This window comes from Bubalus kerabau, chromosome 10 (genome assembly GCF_029407905.1).
Source record: "Bubalus kerabau isolate K-KA32 ecotype Philippines breed swamp buffalo chromosome 10, PCC_UOA_SB_1v2, whole genome shotgun sequence".
In the NCBI taxonomy this organism is placed as follows: Eukaryota; Metazoa; Chordata; class Mammalia; order Artiodactyla; family Bovidae; genus Bubalus; species Bubalus kerabau.
In genome coordinates this window covers 28,291,120-28,306,074 of record NC_073633.1, presented here as the reverse complement: position 1 = coordinate 28,306,074, position 14,955 = coordinate 28,291,120, and the positions used below count along the sequence as shown (strand labels likewise).

Below are 14,955 nucleotides of genomic sequence, written 5' to 3'. Positions count from 1 at the left end.
CCAGCCAAATGTTCTTCATTGTGTGAATAGATAAATATGCTGTGGTACACCCATACAATAAAGTATTACTTATAGATCTATCTCAACTTGAAATAGGGTTAAGTCTCAATAAGCCAGTTTAAGTTGAAAATATCATAAGTATAAAATGAGTATAATTAACACTGTGAATCAGAGTCTAGCCTAGCCTAACCTTAAGGTGTTGTGCTGAAAGTGAAGAACAGAAGGACTGTATGAGTGCAGAATGGTTGTAGTGGATCAGTGGTTTACCCTCACGATCCCAGGGATGACTGAGAGCTCAGCTTGCTGTTGCTGTTCAGCATCATTAGAGAATGTATACAACATGTTACCAGCATGGGGAAAGATAAAAATTGAAAATACAAAGTATGGTTTCTAGTGAATGTATATATACCTTTCTCATAACCATAAAGTCAAAAATCCTAAGTTGGTCCATCATAAGCTGGGGACAGTCTGTAGTGATTAAAAGAAATATACTATTGATACATGCAATAGCCTAGATGGATCTCAATGGTGAGTGAAAAAAGCATCTCAGAAGACTACATGGTACATGCTTACACACTATATTATTACAATTGCATACATAATGTATGAGTTTACTTTTACAGCATTCTCAAAAGGACAAAATATAGACATCAAAAGATCAGTAGTTTCTAGGGGTTATCATGAGTTGCAGGGGTGGAGATAGTATGAAAATCATTTTCTCTAGAGATGGAGCAATTCTGTATCATGATTTTTGTAATGGTACAAAAACATACACCTGTGATAAAATTTCATAGAGCTATGCATAAAAAAGTGCATATAAAACTGATGTATCAGATTATCATTTATATTTTTAAAATATTTTATCAATATTAATTTTTTGGTATATATAATGTATATAATTGTTATATATAAATATATATGCTACATGTACAATATCATGCTGCTGCCCAGGCTGCTGTGAGCACTCATGATCTCTTCTTTTAAGATACCAGCAAACCAAGGCATCAGCTGCCTGACAGCACTCAGGTGAAATGGGACAGGGGAGAAGATGTCTCAACTAAATATGCACTCTCCTCCATGTATCAGTCATTAACGACACCACTCAAGGAACTTAAAACCAAGGAATTGGCACTGTTTTAAAGACCTTGTCTGTACTTTCTTTTCTATTATCTCTGTGCCTTTTATTCTTTTTATTAATTCATCCATTAAAATGATGAAACCAAATGGAAGATTGACAGCTATATTCTAAATGAACACGTCAGTTCAGTTCACTTCAGTTGCTCAGTTGTTTCTGACTCTTTGCGACCCAGTGGACTGCAGCATGCCAGGTTTCCCTGTCCATCACCAACTCCCTGAGCTCACACAAACTCACGTCCATTGAGTTGGTAATGCCATCCAACCATCTCATCCTCTGTCATCCCCGTCTCCTCCTGCCTTCAATGAACATGTAACAGTTTACAAAACTTCATGCATCACCATCTGTGGTGTAGATACTAAGTTTTGTTGGAGTGCAGTATAATTCTACGGCACAGAAAGATCCAGCATGCTTATCTAAAGTGTATTTTGCAAGAAGAAAAAATAATAAGCAGTGAGACTGAACAATTTGGGCCAGTGGGATAGAAAATGTGACACGAGGACAATTCCAAGACACATGATCTAATAAGTACAATTCTACTTGTGGAGGCAATGAGACTGAATATTCTGATCCTTCTCAAAATCTAATAAATAAGACTTAATATCATGTTTCAAAAGTATAATTATTTTATTCCTGTCATAAATTCATATAAACACAATCAATAGAATAGAGCCTTAAAGACAGAAGGACTGATTTTTTTTAATCATTTGATGTCAAAGTAATTTTACATATTGAAAAAACTAAGTAGAGCCCTAAAACCCAGAAAAAAAATACATTAAAAATTTTGGATAAAACTACATTTCACCAAGAAGACCAAAGATCTGTGAGTTTTTAAATAAAGTACTTAGATTCTGGATGGAGCAATATATATTTAATTGTAGGCTAAATAAATGACTAGTAAATAGATTACAAGAAGGGTTCATAGCTTATACTAAATTTTATTTTAGATCTGTTCATGTTGCAGCAAATGGGATTATTTTATTCTTTTTTTTATAGCTGAATGATTTCATCATGGGTTTCCCTGGTGGCCTAGTGGTAAAGAATGCATTTGCCAAGCAGGAGACATGGGTTTGATCCCTGGGTCAGGAAGAACCCCTGGAGAAGGAAATGGTTCCCCACTCCAGTATTCTTGCCTGGGAAATCCCATGGACAGAGCAGTCTGGAGGGCTACAGTCCATGGGGTTGAAAAACAGTGGGACATGGCTTAGCAACTAAACAACAACAGCAACAATTTCATTATACATATGTTCCATCCACTCTTCTGTTGATGGATATTTCATTTTGCTGTACAGCAGAAGCTAACACAACACTGTAAATCAACTATACTCTAATAAAATGTTTAAAACAAAAAACAAATGCTGTTTTAAATGGGATGGCAAAATTATTGTGTTGAATAATTATCAGTGAATGTCACCTAGTTTGTTCCTCAATTCCCCTCAGCTCAAACCTTTATTACTAATTGCTTTTGTGAAGCCCCCTTTCAGGATCAGCCTAACTTAATTACCAGTGAAAGAAAAATTGACAAAGTAAAAGTTTGTGGTGAGCCAGACTTTTTTTCCCAGCTGTGCACAGACCACATAGCGTATGCAAATGACAAACCCCACTTCCTGTTTGAAGGAGTCACACAGGACCTGAGGTTATATGTATATGTGCTGCCAGGAGCACAAAGACACTCTCAGCTTGAGGCAAAACTGAGCACATTTGTGCAGGGGAACCCATGCCTCATGCCACTCTCCAGCCTGCTCTGGATGTTCCTGGCCTTCACCTTCTCTGGTAGGGATGCTCCCAAACGTGGGTGCGAGTATTCAGGGTGAAAGGCCTGCACACAGGTGTGTGGTGCTTCAAAGGGCCTTGGGGAGGAAAGGAGGACTGGGGAAAAGCAAGCATCTTAGGATTTCAGTTTGTTTTGGGAGGTGGTGGTCCTAAATGAGTCTGATCCCTACACTATTTTATTCACTGTTTCATCTCTGTTTTCTGATTTTCCTCACAGGATCCAGTGTAGCCCATAAAGTTATTCAAGACCAAGCAGGCATATCCAGTCAAGTTGGGGAGTCAGTTACCCTGAACTGTCGGTATGAAACAAGTCGGAGCAACAACATTTTACAAGTTGTTATTGTAACAACAAGTCACAACATTTTTTGGTACAAGCAACGTCCCAGTGGAAAGATGATTTTCCTTACAAGGGATGGCCATTACTCTATAAATTTTGAGAGATCAGGTAAATCATCCAGCCTCACCATTTCAAACTTACAATTGGAAGATTCTGCAAAGTACTTCTGTGCTGTCTGGGAACTCACAGTGTTTGAAGTAATAGGAAAAGCTGAACAAAAACCCTCCAAGCTTGATAAGAGAAAGCCTCTCTGCTGTAGGACCCTAGCTGAAATACACACCTGGATCTCCCAGACAATAAATGGTGGTCCTGTGGTTGCTTCATTTGTGGTCTGGATCAGAAGATTTAATTCTAAATAAAAGCTCCTTCCATGTCATATGGAAGCAGGTGTCCAGAGTACCTTTCTACTGGTACATTCTCCTCTTGATTTTTGACTTTAAATCAACCATATAGAACATGTGTAAAGTTGTCTAAATTTCAAAACTTGCCCCATAATACTATATAATGACATTTTTCACCTAAAGATCCTCACATCACAAATCTTGATATAGTATCTGAAATTGTCATGAATACCATTTCCTTAGTTCTTTCCGTTTAGGGCTTCCCAGGCAGTAGGGGTAAAGAATTAGCTTGCCAATGCAAGAGACGTAAGAGACATAGATTTGATCCCTGATTTGGGAAGTTCCACTGGAGGAGGGCATGGCAACCCACTCTAGTATTCTTGCCTAAAGAATCCCTTGGACAGAGGAGCTTGGTGGGCTACAGTCCATAGGGTCACAAAGAGTAGGACATAACTGAAGCCACTTATCATACAGCCCTTTCCTCTTAGACATCGTGTCAGGGCATGTTCAGAGAAGAATTACCAGTTATGTAGAGTAAGACGATAATTATAAGGATTATTCGGCTTCTCTTGTGGCTCAGCTGGTAAAGAATCTGCCTGCAATGCAGGAGACCTGGGGAGAGTCCCTTAGACTGAAAGGAGATCAAACCTGTCAATCCTAAAGGAAATCAGTCCTGAAGATTCCTTGGAAGGACTGATGCTGAAGCTGAAACTTCAATACTTTGGCCACCTGATGCAAAGAACTGACTCATTGGAAAAGACCTTGATACTGGCAAAGATTGAAGACAGGAGGAGAAGGGGACAACAGAGGATAAGATGGTTGGATGGCATCACTGACTCAATGGACGTGAGATTGGGTAGACTCCAGGAGTTGGTGATGGACAGGGAGGCCTGGTGTGCTGCAGTCCATAGGGTCACAAAGAGTCAGACACCACAGAGCAACTGAACCTATGATTATTTACAGGCAGGGGCTAGAGCCAGTGGAAGAGTCTGTTCCATTTTTATTCCAACACTAAATACAGATAAAAACTGTTATATTTGTGTTTGGTGTTGTGCCTGAATTCACTGTAAGTCAACCAGAGTAATATTTGTGAAGGAAAGTTGGATGTGGACAAAAGCACGGACAAACTGTGACATGTATGGAAATATATGAGGACAATGGAACCCACAAGGTACACTGAAACTTGTCTTTTTCTCTTACCTCCTTCAGTGTCACAGTACTGGGTGACCTTCAGGAGAAGTGGATGTCATTTGCCATCATGCTACAAGCATACTTGGTCAAAGACAAAGATAACATGAGTAAGAGATCTGGTGGAAGGTCAAGTTATGAGTCAACAATAAATTGAACTACCTGATCAGCAGCAACATTCTCAGTTGCCATAGTCCCTGGAGCGCTGCATCAACCTGTGAAACATAGAAACATGGCTACTGCATGACAAGTACCTTCCAAATCCTATGCAGACCTCTTTCATGGCCAACCATAAACAAGAACAATACAGATTCTGGGAAACAGATTTCCAGATAGTTAAATTGAGATAGTACAAAGCCACCACAATAGCTTAACTAGTTAACTTCACTCCTTGTTAACTAAGAATTCATCATTACCTCTTTGAAGAACAAAACTTTCTGATAAGGACAACAGGAAAATTATGCTTCCTGTTCAGTTCAGTTCAGTCACTCAGTCGTGTCCGACTCTTTGCGACCCCATGAACTGCAGCACGCCAGGCCTCCCTTTTCATCACCAATTCCCGGTGTTTACCCAAACTCATGTCCATTGAGTCGATGATGCCATCCAGCCATCTCATTCTCTGTTGTCCCCTTATACTCCTGCCCCCAATCCCTCCCAGCATCAGGGTCTTTTCCAATGAGTCAAATTTTCACATGAGGTGGCCAAAGTACTGGAGTTTCAGCCTCAGCATCTGTCCTCCCAATTAATACCCAGGACTGGTTTCCTTTAGGATGGACTGGTTGGATCTCCTTGCAGTCCAAGGGACTCTCAAGAGTCTTCTCCAGCACCACAGCTCAAAAGCATCAATTCTTCAGTGCTCAGCTTTCTTCACAGTCCAACTCTCACACCCATACAGGACCACTGGAAAAACCATAGCCTTGACTAGATGGACCTTTGTTGGCAAATTAATATCTCTGCTTTTTAAAATGCTATCTAGGTTGATCATAACTTTCCTTCCAAGGAGTAGCATTTTTTTTTATTTCATGGCTGCAATCACCATCTGCAGTGATTTTGGAGCCTAGAAAAATAAAGCCTGACACTGTTTCCCCATCTATTTCCTATGAAGTGATGAGACCAGATGCCATGATCTTAGTTTCCTGAATGTTGAGCTTTAAGCCAACTTTTTCACTCTCCTCTTTCACTTTCATTAAGAAGCTATTCAGTTCTTCTTCACTTTCTGCCATAAGGGTGGTATCATTTGCATATCTGAGGTTATTGATATTTCTCCCAGCAATCTTGATTCCAGCTTGTGCTTCATCCAGCCCAGCATTTCTCATGATATACTCTGAGTACAACTTAAATAAGCAGGGTGACAATATATAGCCTTGACGTACTCCTTGTCCTATTTGGAACCAGTGTGTTGTTCCATGTCCAGTTCTAACTATTGCTTCCTGACCTGCATACAGGTTTCTCAAGAGGCAGGTCAGGTGGTCTGGTATTCCCATCTCTTTTAGAATTTTCCACAGTTTATTGTAATCCACACAGTCAAAGGCTTTGGTATAGTCAATAAAGCAGAAATAGATGTTTTTCTGGAACTCTCTTGATTTTTCAATGATCCGGTGGATGTTGGCAATTTGATCTCTGGTTCCTCTGAATTTTCTTTTTTTTTTTTTTAATTTTATTTTTAAACTTTACATAACTGTATTAGTTTTGCCAAATATCAAAATGAATCCGCCACAGGTACACATGTGTTCCCCATCCTGAACCCTCCTCCCTCCTCCCTCCCCATTCCATCCCTCTGGGTCGTCCCAGTGCACCAGCAATTTTCTAAAACCAGCTTGAACATCTGGAATTTCATGGTTCAGATATTGCTGAAGCATGGCTTGGAGAATTTTAAGCATTACTTTACTAGCATGTGAGATGAATGCAATTGTGTGGTAGTTTGAGCATTCTTTGGCATTGCCTTTCTTTGGGATTGGAATGAAAACTGACTTTTTCCTGTCCTGTGGCCACTGCTGAGTTTTCCAAATTTGCTGACATATTGAGTGCAGCACTTTCACAGCATCGTCTTTTAGGATTTGAAATAGCTCACCTGGAATTCCATCACTTCCACTAGCTTTGTTCGTAGTGATGCTTCCTAAGGCCCACTTGACTTCACATTCCAGGATGTCTGGCTCTAGGTGAGTGATCACACCATCGTGATTATCTTGGTCATGAAACTCTTTTTTGTACAGTTCTTCTGTGTATTCTTGCCACCTCTTCTTAATATCTTCTGCTTCTGTTAGGTCCCTACTTTTCTGTCCCTTATTGTGCCCATCTTTGCATGAAATGTTCCCTTGGTATCTCTAATTTTCTTGAAGAGATCTCTAGTTTTTCCCATTCTATTGTTTTCCTCTATTTCTTTGTCCTGATCCCTGAGGAAGGCTTTCTTATCTCTCCTTGCTGTTCTTTGGAACTCTGCATTCAAATGGGTATATCTTTCCTTTTGTCCTTTGCTTTCCTCTTCTCTTCTTCTCACAGCTATTTCTAAGGCCTCCTCAGAGAGCCATTTTGCTTTTTTGCATTTCTTTTTCTTGCCGATGGTCTTGATCCCTGTTTCCTGTACAATGTCATGAACCTCTGTCCATAGTTCATCAGGCACTCTGTTTATCAGGTCTAGTCCCTTAAAGCTTTTTCTCACTTCCACTGTATAGTCATAAGGGATTTGATTTAGGTCATACCTGAATGGTCTAGTGGTTTTCCCCACTTTCTTCAGTTTAAGTCTGAACATGCTTCCTGTTAATATAATGCAATTATTCTTCATTCAACCAAAACAAGCTCTCTCCTTCAAAGAGAATACCAAGTTCATTTATCCATTTACGGGTGATGTTCTTTCCTCATCTAGCTGAATCACACTCCCCTGTTGAATTCTGTATCTTAACTACTTAGATACACTGAGATGTAAGATTAAATTGTAGTGGCATGTTTTCTTTTACCACAGGCAGGCAAAGAGGAGAGAGAAGCTAAAAATGGTTAATATATACAAAAATATATTCATGTAAAATGAAGATAATTTTAAGGTTAATTAGGTCCCATTTGTTTACTTTTGCTTTTATTTCCAATATTCTGGGAGGTGGGTCATAGAGGATCCTGCTGTGATGTATGTCAGGGAGTGTTTTGCCTATGTTCTCCTCTAGGAGTTTTATAGTTTCTGGTCTTACGTTTAGATCTTTATTCCATTTTGAGTTTACTTTTGTGTATGGTGTTAGAAAGTGTTCTAGTTTCGAGCAACTCCTACAGCTCAACTCCAGAAAAATAAATGACCCAATCAAAAAATGGGCCAAATAACTAAATAGACATCTCTCCAAAGAAGACATACAGATGGCTAACAAACACATGAAAAGATGCTCAACATCACTCATTATCAGAGAAAGGCAAATCAAAACCACTATGAGGTACCATTTCACACCAGTCAGAATGGCTGTGATCCAAAAGTCTACAAGTAATAAATGCTGGAGAGGGTGTGGAGAAAAGGGAACCCTCTTACACTGTTGGTGGGAATGCAAACTAGTACAGCCACTATGGAGAACAGTGTGGAGATTCCTTAAAAAACTGGAAACAGAACTGCCTTATGATCCAGCAATCCCACTGCTGAGCATACACACTGAGGAAACCAGAAGGGAAAGAGACACGTGTACCCCAATGTTCATCGCAGCACTGTTTATAATAGCCAGGACATGGAAGCAACCTAGATGTCCATCAGCAGATGAATGGATAAGAAAGCTGTGGTACATATACACAATGGAGTATTACTCAGCCATTAAAAAGAATACATTTGAATCAGTTCTAATGAGGTGGATGAAACTGGAGCCTATTATACAGAGTGAAGTAAGCCAGAAAGAAAAACACCAATACAGTATACTAACGCATATATATGGAATTTAGAAAGATGGTAACAATAACCCTGTGTACGAGACAGCAAAAGAGACACTGATGTATAGAACAGTCTTATGGACTCTGTGAGAGAGGGAGAGGGTGGGAAGATTTGGGAGAATGGCATTGAAACATGTAAAATATCATGTATGAAACGAGTTGCCAGTCCAGGTTTGATGCACGATACTGGATGCTTGGGGCTGGTGCACTGGGACGACCCAGAGGGATGGAATGGGGAGGGAGGAGGGAGGAGGGTTCAGGATGGGGAACACATGTATACCTGTGGCGGATTCATTTTGATATTTGGCAAATCTAATACAATTATGTAAAGTTTAAAAATAAAATAAAATTAAAAAAAATAAAATGAAGATAATTTTATAACTATTATAGCTTTTGTTACTGCAAATGACCACATGATTGTAACTGGTATTTATAGCTACCTCATCTATTACCCATTCCATAACCTTTTTTTATCATAGCAAGAACTTCCACTTACTGTTGTACTTGACTTCCTATAAAGCAAGCTCCTTATTCAGGAGCAATGCTATGTGAAAAGTCATAAAGATGAATAAAGAATTCTGCAAGTTCACCACTGTGGTTTTGGCAGAAGTTTGTAAGGCACTGAAGACAAACCCAAGGGTCTAATTTAATGGAAGAAAATCTTGCTAATAGTCAGAAGAAACAAATATGCTGTGTTCTGGGAAACATTATCAAGAGTGACGCCTGAGTTCTCATCACAAGCAGTGGCAGTCACAAAAGGAAAGCATTCTCAAAGTTTTTAAAACAAAACTGTCAAGGAAGCTTCTTATGAGCATGAAAGTATATTTTTAGATTTTTTTTTGTTGTTAAAAATCACTGCTAAGAGAGTGGAAAGTCAATGGGACTGGAAGGCTATATATGCAATCTACATTACTGAAATGGGAATCAAATTCAGAATATATTAAAAGCTGATAATTCAATATGAAGTGAAAATAGTTAATAAGAATGGCAAAATCTTGGAGATCCAATTCAGAAATATTATATCCAATAGTAGCTAGTAAACATGCAATATGTCCTTGATTTTACTATTTTTAGGAAACCCAAAATCAAGCCTCACCTGATCTATCTGTGTCCTTTCAGCAACTAGCTGGCTATCACATCAAAAGGATAAGGAAAAAGAGTGACTATCTCCAGGAAACTAAGTGATTAGGTAAATGTCCTAGAAGCTTCCATTACTGAACTGATGTTGGGGGAAAAGCAGGTCACAAGCCTGTCCATTGAAGGAAAGGAAGGTTTTAGTAGAATAAAGAGAGTTGATATTTATTGAGCTTACTATATGTCAGGCACTGTAAGATGCATTTCCAATTCATTATCCAATTTAAATATCAAAACCCTATGGGACAGGTTTTATTGTTCCAATTATTTTTATCTTTGAGAAATGAGACAAAACTTTCCTAGCTATGAAAAGTGTCTCAAACCTTTATTGTCATCCAGAGTGTACCATTTACAGGGCTCCTTGGAGAAGATTTGGATATAAGGAAGACTTGACCCAGAACAGGATGAATGTATGTCTCTGTGCCAGTGACAATATGAGTTTAAATTGGATCCAAAAGAGATCTATGAAGAATGGTTCTATCAAGATCTACAAGACTTTCTAGAACTACAACCAAGAAAAGACATCATTTTCATCATAGGGGATTGGAATGCAAACATAGGAAGTCAAGAGATACCTGGAGTAACAGGCAAGTTTGGCCTTGGAGTACAAAATGAAGCAGGACAAAGGCTAACAGAGTTTTGCCAAGAAAACACATTGGTCATAGCAAACACCCTCTTCCAACAACATGAGAGCCTATCCTACACATGGATATCACCAGCAGGTTAATACAGAAATCAGATTGATTATATTTTTTGCAGCCAAAGATGGAGGAAATCTATACAGTCACAAAAAGAAAATCTGGAGCAGACTGTGGCTAAGATCATGAGCTCCTTATTGCAAAATTCAGGTTTAAGCTGAAGAAAGTAGGAAAAGCCACTAGATCATTTAGGTATGACCTAAATCAAAAACCTTATGATTATAGAGTAGAGGTGACAAATAGATTCTGGGATTAGATCTCATAGAGTTCCTGAAGAACTGTGGTTGGAGGTTAGTAACATTGTACAGAAGGCAGTGACCAAAACCATCCCAGAGAAAAAGAAATGCAAGAAGGCAAAATGTTTTTCTAAGAAGGGATTACAAATAGCTGAGAAAAGAAGTAAGAGACAAAGAAGAAGGGGAAAGATATATCCAAATGAATGCAGAAATCCAGAGAATAGCAAGGAGAGATAAGAAATCTTTCTTAAGTGAACAATGCAAAGAAATAGCAGGGAACAATAGAATGGGAAAGACTAGAGACCTCTTTAAGAAAATTAGAGATACCAAGGGAACATTTCATGCAAAGATGGGCACAAAAAAAGGACAGAAATGGTATGGACCTAACAGATGCAGAAGAGATTAAGAAGAGGTGGCAAGAATACACAGAAAAACTGTACAAAAAAGGTCTTAATGACCCAGATAACCACGATGGTCACTCACCTAGAGCCAGGCATCCTGGAGTGTGAAGTCTAGTGGGCCTTCAGTTCAGTTTAGTCGCTCAGTCGTGTCCGACTCTTTGCGACCCCATGAATCGCAGCACGCCAGGCCTCCCTGTCTATCACCAACTCCCGGAGTTCACTCAGACTCACATCCATCGAGTCGGTGATGCCATCCAGCCATCTCATCCTCTGTTGTCCCCTTCTCCTCCTGCCCCCAATCCCTCCCACCATCAGAGTCTTTTCCAATGAGTCAACTCTTTACATGAGGTAGCCAAAATACTGGAGTTTCAGCTTTAGCATCATTCCTTCCAAAGAACACCCAGGACAGATATCCTTCAGGATGGGCTGGTTGGATCTCCTTGCAGTCCAAGGGACTCTCAGGAGTCTTCTCCAACACCACAGTTCAAAAGCATCAATTCTTCGGCCTTAGGGAGCATTATTACAAACAAAAGCTAGTGCAGATGATGGAATTCCAGCTGACCTTTTAAAATCCTAAATGATGATACTGTTAAAGTGCTGTACTGATTCTGCCAGCAAACTTTGAAAACTCAGCAATGGTCACAGGGGTAGTAAAAGTCAGTTTTCATTCCAATACTAAAGAAAGGCAATACCAAAGAATCTTCAAACTATTGTACAATTGCACTCTTTTCATAGATTAGCAAGGTAATGTGCAAAATCCTTCAAGTAGGCTTAAGCAGTATGTGAACTGAGAAAGTCCAAATGTATAAGTTGGATTTAGAAAAGGCAGAGGAACCAGAAATCAAATTGCCAACATTCACTGGATCATAGAAAAAGTAAGGGAACTCCAGAAAAGCATCTACCTCTGCTTCATTGACTACACTAAAGCCTTTGAATATGTGGATCACAACAAACTGGAAAATTCTTAAATAGATAGGATACTAGTACACCTTGCCTGCCTCATGTGAAACCTGCATGCAGGTCAGGAAGCAACAGTTAGAACTGGACATGGAACAACAAACAGGTTCAAAATTGGGAAAGTAGTACCTCAAGGCTGTATACTGTCACTCTGCTTATTTACATTGTATGTAGAGTACATCACACATCATGTGAAATGCTGGGTTGGATGAATCACAAGCTGGAATCAAGATTGCCAGGAGAAATACCAACAACCTCACATATGCAGATGATACCACTCTAATGGCAGAAAGAGAAGAGTAACTGAAGAGTCTCTTGATGAGGGTGAAGGACGACAGTGACAAATTGACTTAAAACTCAACATTCAAAAAACTAAGATCATGGCATCTGATCCCATCACTTCACGGCAAATAGATGGGGAAAAAGTGTAAGCAGTCATAGATTTTATTTTCTTGGGCTCCAAAATCACTGTGGAAGATGACTGCAGCCATGATGTTAAAAGACACTTGCTTCTTGGATGGAAAGCTATAACCAACCTAGACAGCATATTAAAAAGCAGAGACATCACTTTGCCAACAACGGTCCATTGAGTTAAAGCTATGATTTTCCAGTAGTCATGTATGGATGTGAGAGTTGGACGCTAAAGAAGGCTAAGAGCTGAAGAATTGAGGCTTTCTAATTGTGGTGCTGCAGAAGACCTTTGAGAGCTTCTTTGACAACAAGGATATCAAATCAGTCAATTCTAAGGAAATCAACCCTGAATATTCATCAAAAAGACTGATGCTGAAGCTGAAGCTCCAAAACTTTGACCCCCTGATGTGAAGAACTGACTCATTGAAAAGACCCTGATGCTGGGAAGAATTGAGAGCAGGAGGAGAAGGGGATGACAGAGGAGGAGATGACTGGATGGCATCATCCACACATGGACATGAGTCTGAGCAATTCTTGGGGATAGTGAAGGACCAGGAAGTCTGGTGTGCTGCAGTCCATGGGGTCACATGGAGTCAGACACGACTGAGTGACTGAACAACAATAAGACTTCCATTGAGTATTTATGAATGTTTGTTAAATGAACAAAGCATGATTACCATAACATTTACTCTCATATCTTCAATAGAATTTTCCTCAATCCTAGACTTGGATTTATTATTGTCCATTTTGTTCACAATTTATTGTTCATTTTGTTCACAATAATAACCCTCTGTTTATACTATTTGAGCCTTTTATTTGGCATGAATTCCATAAAATTGGAAGATTGTTTTCAGAATAATTTAAACAATTGTTCAACATAATTTTTTCATTAAATAATGAATAATGAGTTATCGGCTCATTCGGGATACTAGTAATTCTTGAGTGTCCACTGTATACCAAGCTCTTTTATAAACATTGAATTACATGGCCTTTGAAGTAAAATTTAAATATAGGAAGGTTAGAGACAAATGAAAACTTAAAGAGATCAACAAATGAGAATCATATGACTGCAGTAAGGCAGTCAAAGATAATTAAAACACTGCTATGGAGTGTTTAGGATCAAGAAAATACAGATGAGTACAGAGGTATTACAAGTAAGACGTGTGTGCTGTGTGCTAAGATGCTTCAGTTGCGTCTGACTCTGTGAGTCATGGACTGTAGCCCACCAGGCTCCTCTTTCTAGTGAATATTCCAGGCAGAATATTGGGTTGCCATGGGCTCTTCTCCAGGGGATTTTCCTGATCCAGGGATTGAACCTGGGTCTCTGAAGTTTCCTGCATTGGCAGGTGAGTTCTTTACCACTCGCGCCACCTGGGAAGCCCATTTACCTGCAAACTTGAGGGGTTTTCAAAAAGTTCCTTGCTGACTTTTGGTCCGGATTTAGATCTGCAGTTCTTCTCTTCAGTCACAAGAGGGGGCTGATTCATCTGAAAACAGTATTTCTTTCTGGGTGAAGGGAATGGGAATTTATTTTCCATTGATGTGCCCCCCAAAAGGAAAAATGACATACTTCCACTTTAAAGACAACTTGTGCCTTATTATCCCTTGTTGAATGTGTGTGGTCAAGGATTCAGGTTAGCCCAATAGCCTAAGCCCTTTCCAAGTACCTTCCTATTCCTATACATGCTTTCCCATTTCCCTGCTCTGATTATCCCTTCCCTTCTCTATTCCTGATACCCTTTTTCCCTCCTCCTACTTTTTCTACCACTCACACCAACCTCCACTTTGTTTTCCTTCATTTCTGTCTATTCCTCTGCCGTAGCATCCTTGCTGCACAACATCCACAAGCATCGGCATAGGGAACATGAGGATTAAGGACCACTGTTCAAGGAGGAGGTGAACACCATCTATGTCAATCAGTTAGTTTATTAAGAACAAGTGCATGGAAAATGTCTAACAAGTTGGCAATAGATGCATGATTCCAGGAACCCTTACAAGAGCTGCTGCAAGTTCTAGGATGTGTAGCTATTAGTCTCAATGTTATTAACTTTTCCTGTCTCCCAGAGCACATCACTGTCTACTTTTGAATCTCCAATTAATTTTCTGGAATGTGGATGGAAGTTTTCATCGTTTTACAACACAGAGCTCAGTACATTTTTCTGGGATTAAACATTGTGTTCCTCAAGCTTCATGGAGCATCAGCCAGTTTCTTAAGAAACAAATGAAAGACCAACGGTTGTGCACAGACACATCATTGTGATTGATGTTCCTTTTCTTGAGCCAGACATTAAACTTCATAGATGATTTCACTGTGAGCTGGGGATGTTTCACCATCTTTGGGGGACATGACTAAAACCAGGGAGGAAGACATAGGTAAGGAACTGCTTGATCATTGGCTGAGAAGGTCCTGGCAACAACACAGCAGCATCTGCACTGGTTGTAAGTTTTTACTG

At 39.5% G+C, this 14,955-nt stretch overlaps 1 gene segment (V, D, J or C); it reads left to right on the top strand.

Annotated features, from left to right (window-relative positions):
- Window positions 1-2,859: 2,859 nt before the first annotated feature.
- LOC129621958 (T cell receptor delta variable 1-like) lies at window positions 2,860-14,377 on the top strand. The segment is given in 3 exon segments: window positions 2,860-2,908; window positions 3,126-3,500; window positions 14,325-14,377. Coding segments are annotated over 3 exon segments (477 nt in total).
- The last annotated feature ends 578 nt before the right edge of the window (window positions 14,378-14,955 follow it).